Here is a 23497-nt window from a genome sequence, read left to right on the forward strand (position 1 = left end):
TTTGAATGATTTGTTTAAACTCAAATCTCGTGGCTGGAGCACGGAGATCAAACCACCGGGGATGACTACAATATCCGTATTTTCAGCTTTCAATGCTGCTTTTGTCTCACCTGAGAGATGTGCTTTGAAGACGTCCTAGTCAAGTAGTGACTTTTCTTTCCTGAATCCTTTGGGACGTTGACGCCACACCTCTTTAACCCACTTCAAGCAACCGGCTTCGTCTGTCCAGCAGTGTTCTTGAACATAAACGACAACACCCCGTGGGAATTTTCTGAGCAGTCTGTTTTTTTGTCTCAACACAAGATCACATCTTCATAAATCGGGTGCACCAACTTCGCGTAGCTTTGAAATTTTTGCTGACCTCATGGTGTTTTTCGTCCCATTTCAATGCTTGAACTTGAATCATTTCTCTGGTAACAAATGTATCCGGACGATCACTGGTGATTCACCCACTCTAAAACTTTTTTCCAGTTCTGGCCACTGGCGTGTTTTCCCATGGTTTGCACATTTTGTCTTTGGCATTTCCCTCAGCGTGTTCTCTGCCTTTCTCCACTCTCTCTCTCATTTACACTAAACTTCTTAGCAGCTGCAGAATTATTCGTTCCTTTAGCAAAATCAACAACCTTCAGCCTGAAGCCAGCATCATATCACATATGTTTTAAACTTTTGTACATGGCGGTCACAAACTCAATACTGAGTAGACGTACTGATCCCACCACCCCGTGTTATGTTTTAACGAGATTACGATGGGCGCTAAATGATTTCACAGGGGGTTACAATTCTGAGGATTCTTTACCATTGGAGACCTAATCCAAGATTCCCCTCCCCGATTTATTTATTAAGAATTCACTTATAACGCTCTACAATGTGTAGGCCTGTTTTCTTAGCAGGTACTGGTTCACAAAATTTCCTGGTTCCGGATCTGGCAAAGCTGAGTACCGGCATGTGAGATCTTGTGAACTTTTCTGGTTAAATCAAAAACCTCTTCAAAAGGGGTCGGCTTATACAAAGGTAACGTGAAAAAGGCACTTTTTTTAAACCTTGAAAATGGCGGGTTGGCTTATACTCTGGAATATACGGTATTATCTAACTGGCAAGAGACTAGAGAAACTAAATACAGTGGGACCTGGCTGCCCACAATAGACAAATGCAGATGTTGCCAGAAAATACAAAAACTAATGTTAATATTGCTACAGGAAATGGATAGAAAAATACAAAGGCATGCTCTAATTACAGAACTTTAGTGAGTCCACATCTGTGTAAAACAAAGGGGCCCAAAGTACATGATTCCCCAAAAATGGCATCACAGGTTGACAGGGTGGGGAAGGCAGCGACTGTAGGGGTTGGGATGTTATGCTGCTGTTGTAGAAGACCTTAGTGGAGTTATACTTGAAGTATTGTGTACAGTTTTGGTTAGTCTGTGATAGGAACAATATCATTAAACTGGAAAGAGGAAAGATTTGAGAATCTTACTCTGACAAGGACCAAAGTTATAGCGAGAAGTTGGGTGGGTTAGAACTTTGTTCCTTGAAACAGAAAATTGAGAGGAGACTGTATAGAGGTGTATAATACTGTGAGGGGAAATGCACATTTTTCCCCCTCTCAGGGAAGGGAAAGCAAAAACTAGAGGGCTAAGTTTAAGGTCAAGGGACAACAGCTTTATCAAGGGGATGATGTATACAGAATGAGCAGTCAGAGGGATTGACCGAGGGAGAATTTGATTGTTTTTATACTTCTGCCTGGTATTAACTATTGGCTTTTGTTTTCTAGTTGCACATGTAATAACTTAAATTTGCATATTCTACACAATGACATGCAACCTATATTTTTGCAGTTCTTTATAAAACTAAGAACTGACTCAAGAAACTACCTTGTGCAATTCATGTTGGAAACTTTGCAATATAAATATTTAATTTTGCTAAAATTTAGTCAGAATTTCACTATTTGATATGGGATTCTCAAGCTTAGCAAGACTATGGACACAAAACATCTCAATATTTTATTGCATAACCACATTTGATAAGCTAAATACGTAATCAATTCATAAATACACTAAGAGGAAATAAGTAGCTTTTTTAAAAAGAAAGGCACCTTACATAATAGTAATTATTTTCAAGGTGGGATTGGTTTTACTAAGGTAATGAAGGTAAATACTCCAGCATTTCAATTTAGCCATCTTATTCCCAATATTAACATCTGTAAAATTGATACAACCCCTTTCCCCACAAAAACCCAATTCTTTATTTTAAAAAAACACAAGCACATATTTTCAATGCAACTTAGAAAAGCTATGAAACTTTCACAAAAAGTTAGTTTTGGCTGCTTTGAATTGCCTTATTGAAAGAGTAGGTCAGTTAATTTACAAACGAAATGAGAGAGATAATACACGTTCTATTCAAAGTGGGAAATACAAGCAAAACGGCAAATAAATAGTCCCACACACAGATGCACACAAATAGACAAAAGTGATCAGCACACTGTAACAGCCGCAGTAATACAGCATTCAAAATTGAAATCCAGCAATCATGTCTTTAACCATAACTATGAACTTCAAACAAAGCTGACATTTATATTTCCAAAACATCAGGATCCATTTCATCTGAACTGGTAGGCATCCGAGATCACTCACGGACTTCCAAGAGTTGTGGAATTGAGCTGTCCACTGATATTATTAGATTTTCTAGAAAAGTTGCGCTAGAAAGACAATGAAGTTTCATGTGAATAAAACTTAATTATTTTTGAATCAATATAATCTTATTTTACTGTATCACTAAACAATTCAATATAATGAGAAAAAGGTTGAAATTTCAAGTGCAGTATCACTTCTTTATGAACTTGAATGTGGCTAGTACAGTTGGCCCTCCTTATCCACGAATTCTGCATGCGCGAATTCAACCAACCGCGATTTGCAAAAACCTGGAAGTGCTCTTCCAGCACTTGTTGTTCAAGCATGTACAGACTTTTTTTTCTTGTCATTATTCCCTAAACAATGTAGTATAACAACTATTTTACATAGCATTTACATTGTATTAGGTATTATAAGTAATCTAGAGATGATTTAAAGAATACGGGAAGATGTGCATGGGTTATCGTGGATCGGGATCGAAAAAAATCCAAAGTTCTCTTACTGAGTAATTCGGAACAGGTACATCTAGTATTATTTAGCGTCAGTTAGTCAAACGCTTGTCTTCGTATATACTATATATTTTACCTTTCTATGCATATAAAACACTTAAGAAACGTATGTTTCAGCGCCGGGCTCGGGAACGGAAGTTCCCGAGTTCGATCTAGTGACAGATCACTCCCGAGTGCGTTCTCCACCGTGCTGGGTTGATGTGAAGGATCAAAAACCCAAAACTCCAAAACCCAATAATTAAACCATTGCGTTGCTTAGTAATAATTGTAGCTTTCATCAGGGCAGGGCCTTTCTCACTTTATCCTTTAAAACTGTTCCAATCGTTGACCGATGTAGCCTAACGCTTTTCCAATGACTGATGGGGTTTCACCTCTTTCTGATCGCTTTATTATTTCCACTTTATTTTCAATCGTTATAGTGATTATTTTCATGAACAGAAACACTGCGGATTCAGATCTCTGGCACCGGGTCCTAACGTCCACCGCACTGAGACAGGTTAAATAAGGTCTGGGGTTCTGTTGGGTCATAAGGTCCACTGCATTGAGACAGGTTGCATAAGGGACTTGAGCATCCGCGAATTTTGATATCCGCGAGGGGTCCTGGAACCAATCCCTTGTGGATAAGGAGAGCCTTCTGTAAATGTGTTTAAACTAAAGTCATCAATATTAGATGAAATAAACTCTGTTCAGATTCTTATACTTAAAAAATACAAGAAAGATCTGTGGGTGCAGCCAAGGAATAATGGGATAAAGTAGGATGGTACAGAAGAATTTAAATTAGCTCAAAAAGGCAGTAACTAATAACCACTTTTTTCACCAAATGTAAAATAGAACTGCAATTTAAAAAAAAGTGGGTGGTGGTAGTGACATTATAAAGCAAAGAGATCCAAGGCTTTGAGGCCATTGACTTACTCTACATAAGTTGCACTTAATTCTGAAAGTCTCAGGATGCATTGCATTTGCCTGACCAAATCACATGTGAGGAAACTTGGAGTACCCCAAGGACATCCACAAAGCTGGAGGCTGAGGGGTTGAGGTTGCAGAACATGCAAATTCTGCAGAGCACAAGTCAAAGTTGACTGAGTTATGAAACAGAGGAAGAAACTACTGTTGTGCCACTTGCTGTTTCAGATAAGCCTAACTGATTTCCTCAAACTGTGAAAAAAAAATACGGAGAACTCCAATTCTAAATATTTTGCTTCAGATTCTTCCTGGATAATCTAAGGGATGCTCATGAAGAAAAGTGCAAAGCTACGACTTCCTGACTTTGCAGCCAATAGATTTAAAATTAGCTAAAGATAAACAGCCAGTGATATACTGCACTTATCACCATTAGAGCAAGAACATTTAGTTGAAATCTATATATTATATCAATATTAATATAGAGTATATATCACCCCCCCATCTCCAACTATTTTTTCTAAGATACAGGTAAAGTGAATTACTGGTCAACAATTAACAAGTCACTATACAATTATCCAGTTTGTACATAATTAAACTTTTCTTCAAATCTTCTCCACCCTTCAAACTTTAAAACAAACTGTTACCGAAAATTCTGAATAGCTGGTAACCACTGTGCTAAATGTACCAGGTTGCCGTGCCGTATTGGGAGTCAATGTATTTATTGTTTTTTTGTCTTGCGGAGATGATCTTTGCAACAGTTCTGGCAACTTGCTTGCATTTGGATTCTAACAAACAAATAATGATTTAAATAAATCACCTCAGAAATTACAAACCATGCTGAATTAAGTATCAAGCATGAAGAATAAGTGCTGCAAACTGTTTAAATCACATACTAAATCCAATTATTCTACACATCAAGTTTTTGACTCAATACAGCATTTTGCAGTACAAAAGTTTTTTTGTTGGGAAAAGTTATTACTTGGACAGATGCATCTTCCAGTTCATGTGAATCCAAAGAAAAAGTACAAGTCTTATTTACAAAAACTATTACCTAGTCTTATTCTGCACATAAATTCATTTTAGAAATATTACAGGCTCTACAAAGTAATTATTCACATTAACATTTCAATATGAAAAAACTGACCTTTCGTGCTGAAAGTGGTGGTTTTGTTGCTTGGTTATAAGTGCCTCCACTATTCATAACAGCTGAAGTCACATTTAACTGTGAAGAGAAAATTTGGTTTGACTACAGTCCTCAGCCTGAAATATACACAAGTCATTTCATGTACTGAGCATTGAGATTTCAAAATGCATTAAATTTCCAAATAGATTCACCATCTCAAGAATTGCATTATCAGCATCCATATGCAACTACCTGAGATCATCAGGAGTCACAGAGATGACTGCTAAGTCACCATAACTTAAATAGAACCAAACCTTTCGTAATAAAGTAATATTCAGTTAAAACTTCAAATTTACCTGATATGTATGTTTGTGACAACAATATTGAAATGGAAACAAACTCTTTCAGACCTTCAGCGGAAATTCCTGGTCCCAAAAATAAAACCCAACAATGCATTTTTCATTACATTCTTTCCAATGCATGAGAAAACTAGATATTAACAGCTGAATTCCAATTCAAATTGAATGGTTGATCATTTTACTTCCAAGGAAACTTTAGTAAGCTTGAGATACTGCAAATTATCAGGCACTTATCAAAGGCTTATAAAAAGTAGTGAGGTTTAAGTAGAGTGGCCAATATGTAAGTGAGCCAAGTTTAGAGTGAAGAACTTGAGGCTTTGGCTCAAGGGGCTTCAGCAAGAAGAGGCAAACATTAAGGCAAGTTTCTGGTAAGTTTCATTCTTTTTCTATTAGAGCCTAGCTAGAGCAGGAGAATGGTCCCAGGTCAGTGGTGCACTTTTCATGTCATTGGGAGTTCCAGGACACCACTAGTCTCCCTGATAACATCTTTGTAAAATGCATCCAACTGCAGGGAGTGTTAGGAAACTGGAGCTGCAGCTGGATGATCCTTGGATCACTTGGGAGACTGAAGATGATAGTAGCTACAGGGAGGTAGTCACCCAAGAAGTTGCAGGAGGCAGGTAGCTGGGTGACTGTTAGGCGAGAAAGAATAAGACATTGTAGAATAATGCTGTGACCATTTCCCTCAATAATAACTATACGGATATGGTTGGGGTAATGATAAGGGATGAGGTCATCAAGACAATTTAGGGAGCTCGACAGGAAGCAAAAAAGCAGGATATCAAGGGTAGTAATTTCAGGGGCTGGCTGTGCCACTTGCCAGTGAGGGCAAGAATACAGTGATTTGGCAGATGAACATGTGGTTAAAGAAATGGTGCAGGGTTTCAGATTTGTGGATCATTGGTATCTCTTCTGGGGAAGGTATTGTATGACCTGCACGAAAAGCACAGGCTACACCCAAACTTGAAGACCAATATCCCTGCAGACAAATTTGCTAGAGTTGTTGCAGAGGGTTTAAACTAGTGTGGCAGGGACAATCGGAAACAGAGTGATAGTCAGATGATGGGGCACTTGATATACAGGTAGCTGTAGGTATAGAGAATGAGGAGGGATAGGTAGCTGGGCATAATTGCAGTCACAGGGATGGGTTGAATTAGACCATAAGCTATAGGAGCAGCAGTAGGCCATTCGGTCCATCAAGTCTGCTCTGGGCTGATCCAATTCTTCCAGTCATTCCCACTCCCCTTTCTCCCCATATGCTTTGATGCCCTGGCTAATCAAGAACCTATCTATCTCTGCCTTAAATACACCCAATAACTTGGCCTCCACTTGTGCTTATATTATTCCAAGTATTATCAGGAACAAGGGCAATAAACCTGGAGCATAGGCCAGTACTTGGAACTATAATGCTGTGGTTACTACAGAAACTTGGCTGTCACAATTGCAGCTGGATGTTCTGGGGTTTAGGTGTTACCACCCTCACTGTCTCTTTGGAAATAGAGATGGGGGAGTGACATTACCAATCAGAGATAGTTTCATGGCCTCAAAGGGAGAACTTCATGGAGGAATTGTCTGCTGAATCAATATGGGTGGAAATTAGAAACAAGGGAGCAATTACTCTACTGGGAGTATTCTATAGTCCTTCCTCTTTCCGCCCCCCCCACCCCCAATAGCAACAGAGACACTGGCAAACAGGTAGAGGGGAAGGTTTTAAGAAAGGTGCAAAATAAACAAACAACAGTTGCTGCTGTGGGTGATTTCAACTTCCATACTATTGATTGAGACTTTAGCACAAATCGTTTAGACGGGGTGGAATTTGTCAGGTGTCCTGACACTACACAGAGGCCAACGAGGAGACACCATACTGCATCTGGTGCCAGGCAATCAACCAGACCAGATCTCTCCGTGGGTGACAGTAACCTCCAAGATCTTTACTACAGCCTTGGACAGGGATAGGAGCAAACAGCATGGGAGATGTAATTTTGGTGTGGGGGGTGGGAAAAAAGAATTAGGCAGGAACTTGGGAGACAAATTTGAACAGACATACTCAGGGAAGTGTACAAGTGTGGAGGTTGTTTAGGGATCACTTGCGTGAGGTTGTGGATAGGCTTGACCCATTGAGGCAGGGAAAGGATGGTAGGGTGAACAAGCCATGGTGGACAGAGATGGGATTTTAGCAAGACATTTGATAAGGTTCCCCAAAGTAGGCAGATTTAGAAAGTCAGGAGATGTGGGATCCAGTGAAACTTGGTTGTGTGGATACAGAAATGGCTTGCCCATAAAAGGCTGAAGGTGATTGTAGATGGAGGGTATTCTGCCTGGAGGTCGATGACCTATTCTGGAACCTCTGCTTTTTGAATTTTACAAATGACTGATTAGGAAGTAGAAGGGTGGGTTAATAAGTTTGCAGATGACACAGGTTGGTTGGGCTGTGAATTGTGTAGAAGATTGTTGTAGGTTGCAATAGGACATTGGCATGATGCAGGGTTGGGCTGAGAAGTAGTAGATGGAGCTCAACCAGGAAGACTGAAGCGATTCACTTTGGAAGACCAAATCTGAAGCAGAATACAAAATTCTTAGCACTGAAGGATCTATGACCATGGACCCAAGATCCCTCTGTTCCTCCACAAAGTTGCCATGTAAGGTTGTGAAGGTGTATGGCGTGTTGGCTTTCATAAATGGAAGGATTGAGTTCAAGGGCCACAAGGTAAAGTTGCAGTTCTATAAAACCATAGAACATTACAGCACAGAAACAGGCCTTTGGCCCTTCTTGGCTGTGCCAAACCATTTTTCTGCCTAGTCCCAGAGACCTGCACCTGGACCATATCCCTCCATACACCTCTCATCCATGTACCTGTCCAAGTTTATCTTAAATGTTAAAAGTGAGCCCGCATTTACCACTTCACCTGGCAGCTCATTCCACACTCCCACCACTCTGTGTGAAGAAGCCCCTCCAATGATCCCTTTGAACTTTTCCCCCTTCACCCTTAACCCATGCCCTCTAGTTTTTCCCTCCCCTAGCCTCAGTGGAAAAAACCTGCTTGCATTCACTCTATCTATATCCATCATAATTTTATATACCTCTATCAAGTCTCCCTTCATTCTTCTATGCTCCAGGGAATAAAGTCCCAACCTATTCAACCTTTCTCTGTAACTCAGTTTCTCAAGTCCCAGAAACATCCTTGTAAACCTTCTCTGCACTCTTTCAACCTTATTAATATCCTTCCTGTAATTAAGTGACCAAAACTGCACACAATACTCCAAATTCGGTCTCACCAATGTCTTATACAACCTCACCATAACATTCCAACTCTTATACTCAGTACTTTAAAGGCCAATGTACCAAAGGCGCTCATTACTACACTATCTACCTGTGACACCACTTTTAGGGAATTTTGTATCTGTACTCCCAGATCCCTCTGTTCTACTGCACTCCTCAGTGCCCAACCATTTACCTTGTATGTTCTACCTTGGTTTATCCTTCCAAAGTGCAATACCTCACTTGTCTGTTGTTATGAAGGATGAACAGCTCTGATGGGCAGAAGGGTGCAGAGTTGCCCATGTTCCCTGCCCCCCCCCCCCCCCGGGAGAATCGCAAACCGTTGCTGTTGCTATGCTGCTAATGAGAGAGAGATGTGAGGGAAAAACATGCTGGAACTGGAACATCTGCTACAGATAAGAGAGATACAGAAGGGGGAGAGAGGCTTGTTGATTCACCATATTATGACTTCTGAAAGACTTATGGCTTCTGAGAGGATTGTTTACCTTATACTATTCTGTTCATTAAAATTCCTCAGTGGACAGCCGGAGTGGGCTGGTTTGATGGACAAAGCCATTCAAAACTGATTGACACCTGAGACCCCGTGAGTAGGGATAAAAGTGAGGTCTGGGGAGACACCCCTCAGACACACCAGGAGACACACTATTGAGCACTGCTTGAGTGTTGGAACCCACGAGAAGGTGTGGGGCATCAGAGACTGAACAAAGGATCGGTCAGTTTAACTCAGTGTTATAGCAGGGCCAGTGGAGGCTTGTGTGTGTGTCCACTCATGCCAGAGTGACGAGTCCACCACAGAAGAACGGTCTAGCTGAAGGACAGAGGGGTCATACCTGAATGGCCACAACACATCGACGGATCAAGAACGTAAAGGAAGGTTTGCCTGCCTGCTCGCTCTCTCTCCAACAATTACAACACAATGACCAACATCTACCTCAGCACGTATGAACTGAACTGAACTTTATATTCACATATGACAATCCATTATCCCCTAGACATCGATAGAGCTTGTTTATTATTGACTATTATTGTACCCACAATTTTAGGTTTATTATTACTAACGTGTATTATCTATATATTTGCATTGTTGATATTGATTTGTATATTTTACTAATAAACACTGTTTGAAAATAGTACCACCAGACTCCAACGGATTCTTCTATCTTTGCTGGTTAGACACCCAGTTACAGGGTACGTAACACTGTATTAAACTCCATCTGCCATTTTCAGCCCATTTTTCCAGCTGGTCCAGATCCCTCTGCAAGGTTTGAAAACCTTCCTCACTGTCCACTACACCTCCAATCTTTGTATCATCAGCAGATTTACTGATCCAATTTACCATATTATCATCCTGATCATTGATATGGATGACAAATAACAGTGGACCCAGCACTGAACCCTGTGGCACACCACTAGTCACAGGCCTCCACTCAGAGAAGCAATCCTCCACTGCCACTCTCTGGCTTCTTCCATTGAGCTAATGTCCAATCCAACTTACTACCTCACCATGTATACCTAGCAACTGAATCTTCCTAACTTCCCATGGGGACCTTGTCAAAGGCCTTACTGAAGTCCCTGTAGACAATATCCACTGCCTTCCCTTCATCCACTTTCCTTGTAACTTCCTCGAAAAACTCTAATAGATTGGTTAAACATGACCTATCACGCACAAAGCCATGCCGACTTTTTCTAATAAGTCCCTGTCTATCCAAGTACTTGTAGATCCCATCTCTTAGTACTCCTTCCAATAATTTACCTACTACCGACATCAAATTTACCGGCCTATAATTTCCCGGATTACTTTTAGAGCCTTTTTAAAGCAACGGAACAACATGAGCTATCCTCCAATCCTCCGGCACCTCACCCGTAGATACCGACATTTTAAATATATCTGCCAGAGCCCCTGCAATTTCAACACTAGTCTCCTTCAAGGTTTGAGGGAATGCCCTGTCAGGCCCTGGGGATTTATCTACTCTGATTTGCCTCAAGATAGCAAGCACCTCCTCCTCTTCAATCTATATAGGTTCCATGACCTCACTACCTGTATGCCTTATTTCCATTGACTCCATGCCAGTTTCCTTAGTAAATACAGATGCAAAAAAACTATTTAAGATCTCCCCCATTTCTTTTGAAGAACAGAGTGGTAAGCTATGTGTGGAACCAAGAGGACCAATTTTATCCCTTACTATCCTTTAGCTATTAATATACCTGTAGAAGCTCTTTGGATTATCCTTCACCTTGACTGCCAAAGCTACCTCATGTCTCCTTTTAGCCCTCCTGATCTCTAAGTATTATTTTGCACTTTTTATATTCCTCAAGTACCTTATCTGCTCCCTGTTTCCTGTACATGTCATACATCTCTCTTCTTCATCAGAGTTCCAATATCCCTCGAGAACCAAGGTTCCTTATTCTTATTCACTTTGCCTTTAATCCTGACAGGAACATACAAACTCTGCACTCTCAAAATTTCTCCTTTGAAGGCCCCCCACTTACCAACGACATCCTTGCCAGAGAACAACCTGTCCCAATACATGCTTTTTAGGTCCTTTCTCATTTCTTCAAATTTGGCCTTTTTCCAGTTTAGAACCTTAACCCGAGGACCAGATCTACACTTGAAACAATGTGTTCAGGTCTGGTCATTTCATTATAAGAATGTGGAAGGATTTTTAAATTTATTCATTTATGGGATGTGGGTGTCACCAGCTAAGCCAGCAGTTATTGCCCATCCCTAGTTACCTGAGAAGGTGGTGATGAGCTGCCTTCTTGAACCACTGCAGTTCCCAAGGTGCAGGTACACCCATATTGCTGTTAGGGAGAGAATTCCATGATTTTGACTCAGCAACAATGAAGGAATGGTGATACGTTTCCAAGTCAGGATAGAGAGCGACTTGGAGGGGGAATTCAAAGTGGTGGTGTTCCCAGGTATCCACTGTTCTCGTTTTTCTAGATGTTAGTGGTCATGGGTCTGGAAGATGCTGCCTTAGGAATTTTGTGTTGTTGCAGTACATCTTGTAAATAGTACACACCGCTGCAACTGTTCGTAGATGGTGGAGGGATTGGATGCTTGTGGCTGCCTTGTACTGGATGGTGCCAAGCTTCTTGATGGAGCTGCACTCATCCAGACGAGTGGCAAGCATTTCATTACACTCCTGACCCAAGCCTTGTAGATGGTGGACAGGCTTTGGGGAATCAGGAGGTGAGTTACACGCCACAGGATTCCTAGCCTTTGACCTGCTCTGGTAGCCACAGTGTTTATATGGCTAGACAAGTTCAGTTTGCTGTCAATGGTGACCCCCCAGGATGTTGATAGTAGGGAATTCAGTGATGGTGATGTCACTGAATGTCAAGGGACGATGGTTAGAGCCTCTTGTTGGAGATGGTCATTGCCTGACTCAAATGTCACTAGCCACTTGTCAGCCCAAGCCTGGATATTGTCCAGGTCCTGCTGCATTTGGGTATGAACTGCTTCACTATTTGAGGAGTCATGAATGGTGCAGAACATTGTCCAGTTGTCTGTGAACATCCCCACTTCTGACCTTATGACAGAAGGAAGGTCATTGATGAGGCAGCTGAAGATGGCTGGTCCTAGGACACTTCCCTGAGGAACTCCTGCAGTGATGTCCTGAGGATGAGATGATTAGCTTCCAACCACCACAACCAGATTCCTGCATCAGGTATGATTCCAACCAGCAGAGAGATGCTGCCTGGATTAGCAAGCATGTCTTATGAGGATAGGTTAAGTGAGCTAGGGCTTTTCTCTTTGGAGCAAAAGAAGAGAGCAGGCTTGATAAAGGTGTATAGGATGATAAAAAACATGGATCAAGTGGACACACACATGTAGTGGTAGAGCCAGATACATTATAGGCAGTTAAAAAAAAATGATAGGCACCTGGATGATAGAAAAATTGAGGGCTAATACAAGGAAGGGTTAGATTAGGTAGGTTAAAAGGTCAGCACAACATTGTGAGCCGTAATGTTCATGTTCTGTTCACCTTTTCTATGATGAACACTTCATTTAGGGCATTCCACAAAAATAGTGATGCATTACTGACATGCTCGGTACCAGATGACACCCCTTTACAGGTTATTGATGTACTCAGGGTCTCAAATGGAAAAACTAGATAATTGGATGATCAATTTTATTTCTCTTCAGCATGTACTGTTGAGATTCTTAAGCTAAATTGTTTTTGCACCTGCATAAGCAACTATGTATTAATTAAAGCTTAGAAGCCCAGAAGCCAAGAAACTGCAGGCTAGTTGTTGAAGAATGCTTGCTTTGCCAGACAGTTTAGGAATGCTTGTTTTAATAAATGTTTAGTTTCTTCAGTTTCATCTGATTCTAAATGTCTTGAATTATGATGTGATACATTTTAAAATATTAAGTGTTATTATCTTTTCTACAGGATAGTTTACAGCGATATCTTCAGCTCAAAACTGTCTTTCTACAAATGCTGCCTAACAGTATTTCCAGCACTTTTGATCATCTCCTTGGTACCTCCTTTCTCCCCCACCAACACCAAGATATCCACCATCTGGAGTTTAAACTTAGATGTCCCACACTTTGTTCGATCATGGAATTCCATCACTGGATACTAATAACAGGAACTCTGCCATGGACGGTCCCAGGCCCAGCTACAAGAGGGCTGGACATGGGGCTGGCAATCACATCCTGGAAAAACCCCATGCCACAGCAACACCAACAGATGCTCAAAGACCTCATGCCTGGGAGAAGGAGGATATGCTTGGTGCCATCTAGCAAAGGACAGTGGACTCTGGCAAGCTACTGTTGGCAGCCCATGCCCCAGTACAGGGGGTGGGCACAAATACACATGTAATTAATAACAGGAACAAGTATGGAGGCAAAGGATGTGGGCAAGGACGTCAAATGAGTACTTTGCATCAATATTTACCGAGAAGGATTTGGAGGAGTAGGATAATGCCAATATGCTAGGGCACTGAGATTAAACAAAAAGTTGCTTTGGGTTTCTTAAAAGAACATCAAGGTAGATAAATCCTCCAGCTGGATGTTGATATACCACAGGATATTGAGAGAAAAGTGGTAAGATTGCTGAGGCCTCGAGGGCTTCTTTGTGCCCTCCCTTGTGACAGACAAGGTCACAAAGGACTGGCAAGCAGTTAATGCTCTATTATTCAAGACAGCAGATAGGGTAACCCTGGAAACTCTAGACAATGAGGTTTATGTCAGTAGCCAGGAAGCTATTGGAGAGGATTCTTAGGGGGAAGATCTATGAGTATCTGGAAAGCCATGGCCTAGTTAGGGACAGTCAGGATTGCTTTGTGCAGTGTCTTACTAATTTAATTGAGTTTTCCCCATGGAAGTGACAAAGGTGATTCAATATAAAACTATAGATGTTGTCTACATGCATTTTAGCAAAGTGTTAATGAGGTCCCTCATGGCAGGGTCATCCAGAAGATGAAGAAGCACGGGATCCAAGGTTGGAGGTCTGCAACTGGTGGAACTGTACTGGGACCTCTGCTATTGGCGATATATTTTTTATATAAAAGTGACTTGGACTGGCAAGTTTGTAGACAGTACAAAGATGTGGTGTTGAGAATAGTATAGAAGAGAAATCGTAGATAGCTTAATCTTGTCAAAGATGTTGTACAATGAGAAATCAGGTACAGTATATAGTTAATGGCAAGACATTTTACAATGTTGATGCACAGAGGAATCTCGAGGGCCAAGCCCGTAGCTCCCTGAATGGGAGGTAAAGGTAGCACATGACATGCCTTTATTAGTGAAGGCATTGAACTCAAGAGTCAGGAAGTTAAGTTGCAGGTTTGTAAATCAGATTAGGCCACATCAGGAGTATCGCATTCAGTTCTGGTCACTATTACAGGACGGATGAAGAGGGTTTGGAGAAGATTATCAGGATGCTGCCTGGTTTAGAGAACACCTGCTTTGAGGAGACATTTCACAAACTTAGGTGGTTGTACCTAGAATGGCAGAGGCTGAGGGGTAAAAGTTTATGTCTGTGAAATATAGATAGATAGCTGATATCTCCACCCCTACCCCGGGTTAAAATGTTTAATACTGGAGAGCATTCATTTAGAGTGAAAGAGTGCAGGGCAAGTTGGTTTATATTTTTTTAAATATGCGCAGAGGAGTGTGCCCAGAATGCGCCACCGGGGATGGTAGAGCAGGCAAACCTGACAGAAGCATTTGAGAGGCTCTTGGATAGGCACATGAGTGTGCAGGAGAGGGTTATGGAAGCAAAAGGGATTTGTTTAGTCAGACATTTAATCACCAGTTTAATTAGCTTGGCAAACCATCATGGGCTGAGGGGGCTAATCCTCCTGTGCTCCCTGTGCAAAGGAGGGAGATTAATGCAGGAAATTATATCCTTTAGCTGTAATCTGTTGTTGACAAGAGGCTGAAGTCTCTACAAGAGAGATGACTAGTCATTTAGAAAAGCTATTCAATCAAAGGCAAGTCACATTAAACAAATCTGGTAGAATCCTTGAGGATGTAGTAAGTAGAGTAAATGGAGAGGAATATATACTGTAGATGTAATGTTTTTAAAGATGTTTGATAATGGGCCAAAGGCTAATGAGCAAGATATTCAGAATGGTATTCAGAAGGGTGGAGGAAAGGCGGCACAATAGTATGGACTGAAGACTGATTATCACAGAGATGGAATAATTAAATCTTTCAGGCTGCGAGGATTAATTAGTGAGGTGCCCCAAAGATCACGCTTGGCCCTCAATTTTTTTTACTATTTATATTAATGAACGAGGGAACAGGGAAGAGGGCACAGTGTCCAAGCTTGAAGATGACACCAGAAGAGCAGGAAGGACGTGTTACAATCAGCATATCTATACTCAACAGGATAGATAAATTTAGTGAGTGAAAACTTGGCAAATGGAGCTTAGTGAGGGGGAAGTGAGGTCATGCAATTCAGTGAAAGATACAAAAAAAACACTTCTCTAAATGAGATGTAAATGAGTGAAGTACAAAGGATCTGGGCATTCTGGTTAATAGAATGGCACAGCAAACACTGTAGTTATAGAGACATTGACTTTCACTGCAAGAAAGTACAGGTTGTTGGCAAGGCTACACCTGAACAGTTTTAGCTCCCTCATACGAGGAAAGATGGACACTGGAGGCAGTCCAGCAGTTTGCCAGACTAATTACTGGAACAGAGGGTTGGTCTCATGTGTAGCCAAAGTTACATCTCCTTCTTTAGACCAGAAAAAGGAGAGAAAAAAAATCATGTTGAAACATACAAAATGCCAAAGACCAGAAGACCACTAGAGGGAGAATCATGAACAAGAGGTCAAAGGTACAAGAAAATGGGTGGACACTTAAAAAGAGATATATTAGAATTTGGTTTGGCAGTGGGTAACAAGTCTCTGGAATTCTTTATCCAGAAACACTCTGGAGGCTAAATCATTGGAAGTTTTTAGAGGAAGTAGATACATAAATTGAAAGATCAGAACCACATGCGAAATGGCATAGACTGGAGCAAATCTGTCATGATCACACTGAATGGAAAAATCAAACTCTTAATTCTTTCTGCCTGCTACAAATTGAATAAACCACTACAATTACAAGGTCAAAACATTACTCACCCTTCTGAATTTGCTCTGTGGAGTATTTGATGGGCCCAATGGCCGCTTTAAAGGAGTTTTACAGACAAGCCCTTCGTCCTTCTTTATACACTGGAAAAGGACCAGAAGACAAGAATCTAATTCCATACAATTAGCTCCATGTATTAAATGAAAGCACACATCTTATGAACTAAATATGAACAAGAATTTTTAAAAAAATCAAATTCAGCTAATATCAAGTTTAGAACTTAAATAGCAAATTATTTTAAGTGTCATTTATCTTAAAAAAGGTCAGTTAAAATGTACAAACTTCACATTAGATTTTCAACATGAAATGATATTGCTCAAATCCAATGACATACCCTTTCTTGTTTCTCCTGTTCCTTCTTGATTCTATGCTGTTCCCATTGGTTCGCAATACAAGTTAAAAAATTTTGACCATTAACCATGAAGGGACGCCCTTGCTCAGTTTCCCATTTTTCAATATTTAATTTCAGTTCCTCTTCCAGCTGGAAAAAAAATCAATTAGGCCGTATCAATAGAATTGGAAATTTGGAAACAAAAATAAAAGCAATAAATTATCAAGTAGCACGAACATGGTTTAGAAAATTTTAACTGATATGCGAAAGCAATTCCTATTTATAGGTTTACCTTTGGTAGTTTCTTCTGGAGTTGAGTACGCTCTTTTTCCTCTTTCAGTAGAGTCCCACCTCTATTAGCATATCTGTTTGGATCGGATGCCTTCTTCTGTACAAGTCAAATCCATATCAAAATTTTTTCAGTTTTAAAGTCAATGTTAAAATAACACAATCATTTTACACCATTTTTCATTTGTAGATTTCAAAATTTGAAGTGATTAGTGATTTGTTATTAGCTATCAAGCAGTAGACTATTTTGTGTAGTGTGATATAAATTCACGAGCAAATTACACTCCTTTTGGAAGACCTTTGCTTTCATTTGTGAATCAAATTAGCCAACTGAGAGTCTGAACTTTAACCATATGAGAGATAACTGGGTACATTAGATCCTATTGCAACTGAAAGCATTAACTTTGTTCAAGATCTTGAATTCACCATTTGTAAGCAACCCATTTTAAAATATAGTTCTAAAATATATCAAGGTCTTTTAGTTAGACTGGAAAAATTTCATAAGTGCACTGAAACAAAAAAATGGAAACCTTCCAAAACGCACCTGTTGACTTTGCATTATATAGCTTTACCATACATTTTTAAATTGCCTTGAAGATTATCAGCAGAAAGTCAAATAGAACACAAAAGAGGAACAGTCCTTAATGTCTATGCCAATTGGACTTGTGATAGGCATACACATTAAGGACTGCTCCTTTAAACTAATCTTATCTGTGTGCACATGGACAACATCCCTCCAAACCTTGCCTGCTCATGTGGCTCAGCACCATTTTAAGGTGCTATCATATCTGCTTCTACCACCTCCCAGCAGCACATTTCTGGTATCTACCACTGTGGGTGACGGGGTGGAGATATGCCTCTACCAAAGGAGGTGCAAGGCGCTCCTTCCCTCCGCTAGCCTGCAGGTCACCTTTGGGAAAGGTGAAACACCTGGTGCAAATCACAAGTCCTGTTTATGCAAACACTGACACAAGACAGAATCTCTGAAGAGTATCGATGATGGCTGGGGTCACCAGTCTTGTGAAGACATGGCCCAGAAGGCAATGGCAAACCGCTTTTGTACAAAAATTTGCCAAGAACAATCATGGCGATGGAAGGACCGTGACTGCCCACATCTATATGACACGGCACATAATGATGATCATTGTGTAAACAGAAAGTTCACCTCAAATCTGCTTTAAGCTTCCATCTCTGTGGTGAACTACATATACCTGTCTGGACACGCTCCCCCTGCTGACTGCTCCTGTGGCTCCTCCCACTGACCGTGGCTCCTCCCACAGACGCCAGTATAAAGGCAATTGAGGCCTGAGCCCTGCCTCTCAGTCTCCAGGATGTAGCATGGTGGTCAATTGCTGCTTGTTCTTTCTTCCAGTCAATAAAAGCCGATATCTCACCTCACGTCTCAGAGAGTTATTGATGGTACATCAATCTCCCAGCTTTAACCTATGCCATCTAGTATTTGACATTTCCTTCCTAGGGAGAAAGACTATCCAACCTCTATACTGCTCATAATTTTATACGCTCGTCAACTTACTCCCCAGCCTCTGATGCTCCACAGAAACCAATCCAAGTTTGACCAATCTAGGTAATGTCCTGACGAACATCTTCTTACCCTCTCTAAAGCATGCGTGACCTTCCAGAACACCAGTCTGTGGCCTAGACAAAGCTTTATACAGCTGCAACAAAACTTGCCTCTTTTTAAATCCCCAATCGATGAGGCAAGTATGCTGTATGCCTTCTTTAACAACCTACTCACTTTTGTTGCTTTCAGGAAGCTAAGGACTTGCACCTAAAGATCCTTCTGTACATCAGTGTTAAAGGATCCCAAATAAATGAAACACTGTGGCGACCCACTTTCTGCACAGGCGAACCAGCTCACAAATAGCTAGCGCGCGGGGGGAGACTTTGGTAATGCACCTCCGATGTCATTTCCGCCCGGAGAGGGCGGACGCTAGGGATTTAAATGCCAGCACTGCGAAGTTTGAATAAACTAGTCTCGAAACGACTTACCGACTGTGTGTCGTTATTTCAGTGCTGTGTGTAGCACATCGCTACACCACCCTAATTTGTTGAATACAATAATACATTTGTCGAGCAATTTAAACTTAAGCAGACCATTACACAGCATTTGAACATCAAGTTAAAACAAATTGCATAATCTTTTACAATGAATGAAACTTGCATTTAAAATTGCAGCAATTTTGGTACCCAGGAACACTTCAGATATTACATCTGTAGTCACAATTGAAAGTGGCTTGGTACACCAAATACAGACACTTATCAAATCAGAGAAATGTTTGTTATCATTATTTAAAAGTCTCAATAAGTCATTTTTGTCTAGGGATTAAGGTCAAAATTAACTTAAGTAATTTCTTTTTGCCAAGAGACTTACTTTCCAAATAATAGTGACAAGAAAAATGAGCCTTCAATGGAGAATATAGTCTAAATGTGAATGTAATGCAATTTTTTTTAATACATTTTGATAATGCTGTTAAAAAAGACAAGACTGCAGTAGGCACTGAAATGGCTAATATTTACATAAAGAACACCCTCAAGTATGCGTGAAGCAAGGTTAGATTTTATAATTTGATTAGGAAGCAAAGTATAGTACCTCAAATTGTAGGAACAACTTCCACCAACGTTCCCATTTTTCAATGTTATCAAACAATTCTTGGTACTTTTCATAGTAAAGGGTGATCTTTACCAACTCTTCATCATGCACTTGCAGCAATTCTTCTGTGAACTTGTCTGTATATAGATAAATTTATCATTAAGCATGTAAAACCTGAAAATAAAAAACTCCATCTTGAACTGCTGTTAGCAAGGTGCAGTATTCCATAAGCTACTGGAGCAGAATTATTCATTAAAGACTTCACCTATCTCTAGTCTTTGAGAGGACCATTCACTCAACAATTACTCTTTTCCCTCCTTAATTTATTTTGGGAAATCTCTTTGGATCTTTCTTAAACTAATCTTGTGCTCTCCTTTGCCCTCCTGATTTAAGTATACTCCTCCATCCCCCTTCTGGAGATTCTCTTTGATCCCATGGAAACCATAGAAAGGGTGCAGAGGTGATTTACAAGGATGTTGCCTGGATTGTGGAGCATGCCTTATGAGAATAGGTTGAGTGAACTCGGCCTTTCCTCCTTGGAGTGATGGAGGATGAGGGATGACCTGATAGAGGTGTACAAGATAATGAGAGGCATTGATTGTGTGGATAGTCAGAGATTTTTTCCCCCCAGGCTGAAATGGCTGGCACGAGAGGGCCCAGTTTTAAGGTGCTTGGAAGTAGGTACAAAGGAGATGTCAGGGGTAAGTTTGTTTCCCCCCCCCCCCCCCCCACAGAGAGTGGCGAGTCCATTGAATGGGCTGGCGGCGGTGGTGGAGGCGGAAACGATAGGGTCTTTTAGAGTCTCCTGGATAGGTACATGGAGCTTAGAAAAATAGAGGGCTATGGGTAAGCCTAGGTAGTTCTAAGGACAGGACATGTTCTGCACCTCTTTGTGGGCCGAAGGGCCTGTATCGTGCTGTAGGTTTTCTATGTTTATAATTGTCTGCTCTTAACAAAGAGCACCAACATCTGCAAGTTTCCACCCCCCTCTTCAGTCTAACAGGAAGATACAGACCTTGAATGTTTGCTATCTCACTTTTAAAACCATCCCACTTTCCAAATGCCCTCGTCTGCAACAAGCTATTCCAATCAACTTTGCAAGACTGCATGACTAGTACTGTCAAAATTCACCATACTTCAATGTCAAAGTTTTAACTTGTGGACCAGTTGTTATCTTCCATAAAGTTTAAAACTGATAGAACAATGCACTGGCCCCAAAGTGCTTCCTTCACTGACACCCTATTCAATCGTCCTGCCCCCTTTCCAAAGTCCAACTTTGCTGTCTTCCTAGTTGGGCCCTGTATATATTGCTTGAGGAAGCTTTCCTGAACACTTAAATTCTCCCCATCTAAATCCTTAGAACTGTGGCAGTCCTAGTCTATACAACAGATAGGTTAAAATCCCCTACAATGGTAACCCTCATTATCCTTGCAGCTTTCCCCAAATATTAATCTCTTTTATGTTAGCCATTTGTGACACATAGTACAGTACCAATAATATGATGACCCATTTCTCACCTCAACTCAAAGGCTTCATTCGATAGCCCCTCAGCAATCCCATCTTGGGCCAATATTGTGACAGCCTTCTTAATCAAAACATGCAACTTTGTCTCTTTCCTGCCTGTAGCAGCTGTACCCTAAACACCAAGTTGCCAGCATTGACCCTTCCTTAGCAATGTTCTTTGTAACAGATGCAACATCCAGTCTTATGCATCTATCCACATTGAGTTCATTCACTTTACCCGTTAGGCCTCTGGCATTGAAGTAAATGTAATTCAATACCATTCTCTCCTCCAGCCTATCTTGTCAATTGACTTCTGTATCAGCTTCTGAACTCTTATTTACTTTTCTGCTGCTTTGTATCCCAGCCCACACCCTTGCCAATCTAGTTTAAACTCTCCCTAGGTGCACCATCAAATCTGCTCAAAGCCATTGGTCCCTCTTGTAAAAGGTAATTTTCAAGCCAGAAGAGAACTCAGTGGTCCAAAAATCCCAAATCCATTCATATGACACATCCTTCAATTTCTGTTCTCAAGCACTGCCCTCTTAACTGTTTCTTTTAATAGTGTGCATGCTCGTATTGTTGGGGCATCCCTATATAAAGCCATGGTAAACAGGAACATCATTTCACTGCTTGCATTCTCCTCCCACCTCCATTAACTGAAATCTCAGCACCCTGGCGTTTGAGCAAAGTTAATATTGAGACAGTTACAGAATAAAAATCTGTGTGCCTTAAAATTATTCACAATGACTGCAGATAACCCTGCACTGAGCCACCATTCACAGTGGCTGCTCCCTTGGCCTTTAAATATGTCAACTAATTATTGACAGAACAGCAGCTTTGCACTGGGGAGCTATAATCATTGGGAGACAAGTCTAACCTACGCAAACCAATTTTCACACCATACATACTGTATAGCTGGGCAAGGAGAAAGCAGTTTGAGCTCTCACCCAATATCTGCACTCAGCGGCCACTCTATTAAGTATCTTCTGCACCTAATAAAGTGGCCATTAGTGCTTTTTCATGGTCTGCTGCTATAATCCATCCACTTCATGGTTCGACATGTTGATTTCAGAGAAGCTCTTCTGCACACCACAGTTGTAATGCAAGGTTATTTGAGTTACTGTCAACTTCACAATTCTTCTGAACTCTATCGGGTACAGGGCCGGAGTCAGATGCCACTCATGCTAAATATTTAACTCCTAGGATCATCCTTCTGAATATCCCCTGATGCTCCCCAGGCCAGTACATCTTTCCTTGGATACAAAATTGCTCACTATTCTAGATGCAGTGTGACCAACAGCTTAATGTCTCAGTAGTACATACCTTCTTTCATATTCCAATCCTCTCAAAATAAATACCAACTTTGCAATTGCCTTTCTTATTACTATAGCAAACCTACAGCTGGCCTTAAGGGAATCCTGAATAAAGATTCCCAAATCCCTTTGCACTTGATTTCTGAATTCTTTCCATATATAGACTAGCAAATAGTCCACCGTTTTATTCTACCTACCAAAACTACGACATGGTCAGACAACGGGCTATTAAGAGCAAATGCTAAAATACCATTCTGCAGGAAATCAAGTTCTTCTCTTTGTTTCTGGCTGTAGAGACACTTATCCCAGTAAGCATGCAGCTTCTCTCGAAGCCCAGTGATGACTCGTTTGAGATTCTTAATCTTCATTTGTTGAAGTTGCTCAAGGGTCTGCTGCAACTGCAAGTCATTGAGGAATTATAATGTAGCACAGAACAGATTAACGCAAAACTACAGTATAGGACTAGTTCCTTTGGGTAAGATTTTTTTTGACTGCACTGAATCACCTTTAAGAGGAACCCAGATCACTCATGGACGAAAAGACAATACTTCCAGTTATGAAAACATCTGACATAAGTAACACACATTACATTCCTCTTTTACATGGACCTGGGTCAGGATCTGCACAATTGTGAAATACAGTTGTGAAACCCATGTTAGCCTTTGTTATTTCTCCATCATAAAATAACTTTCAGAAAAGATCAGCTAAAAGCCTACATTATGGATGCAGACATTCAACTTCACTTCTGAAAACAATTATTCATAGCAATTGCAATTTTGTCTGTGCTGCTCATTTCCATTCATCAAAATGACAAGAATAGCAGAAACAATACTTAAGAATGAAGATTCAACACACACCGTTGCATTGACTTCGGATATGGAGCCTGTTGTATCCATGCTTTGCTGCTCTATAGGAATCTGCAATGTATTCCACAAAGAACAAATCTGTTCTTTCAGAGACTCCTGTGTGGTTATCATCTCTTGTTTTCTCATCAACAACTGCAATTTTATATTTTAATAAAAAGAAACCAATTATACAAAGTCAATTTTTTTTA

At 40.7% G+C, this 23497-nt stretch overlaps 1 protein-coding gene across 3 annotated transcripts in view; it reads right to left on the reverse strand.

Annotated features, from left to right (window-relative positions):
- Positions 1–1976: 1976 nt before the first annotated feature.
- LOC140726460 (protein regulator of cytokinesis 1-like) overlaps positions 1977–23497 on the reverse strand; it is a 33783-nt gene continuing 12262 nt past the window's right edge. For 2 of the 3 annotated variants that reach the window (XM_073042873.1, XM_073042875.1), the window contains exons 6-14: positions 23301–23441; positions 22694–22841; positions 19628–19764; positions 17021–17116; positions 16732–16878; positions 16391–16480; positions 5183–5260; positions 4683–4823; positions 1977–2694 (exon numbers count right to left, since the gene is read on the reverse strand). In XM_073042873.1, the coding sequence (XP_072898974.1) occupies positions 2626–2694; positions 4683–4823; positions 5183–5260; positions 16391–16480; positions 16732–16878; positions 17021–17116; positions 19628–19764; positions 22694–22841; positions 23301–23441 (1047 nt within the window). In that variant the 3' untranslated portion in view covers positions 1977–2625. The remainder of the gene's footprint in view (positions 2695–4682; positions 4824–5182; positions 5261–16390; positions 16481–16731; positions 16879–17020; positions 17117–19627; positions 19765–22693; positions 22842–23300; positions 23442–23497) is intronic. The other variant, XM_073042876.1, reaches the window with a different exon arrangement.

This window comes from Hemitrygon akajei, chromosome 4 (assembly GCF_048418815.1).
Source record: "Hemitrygon akajei chromosome 4, sHemAka1.3, whole genome shotgun sequence".
NCBI lineage: Eukaryota > Metazoa > Chordata > Chondrichthyes > Myliobatiformes > Dasyatidae > Hemitrygon > Hemitrygon akajei.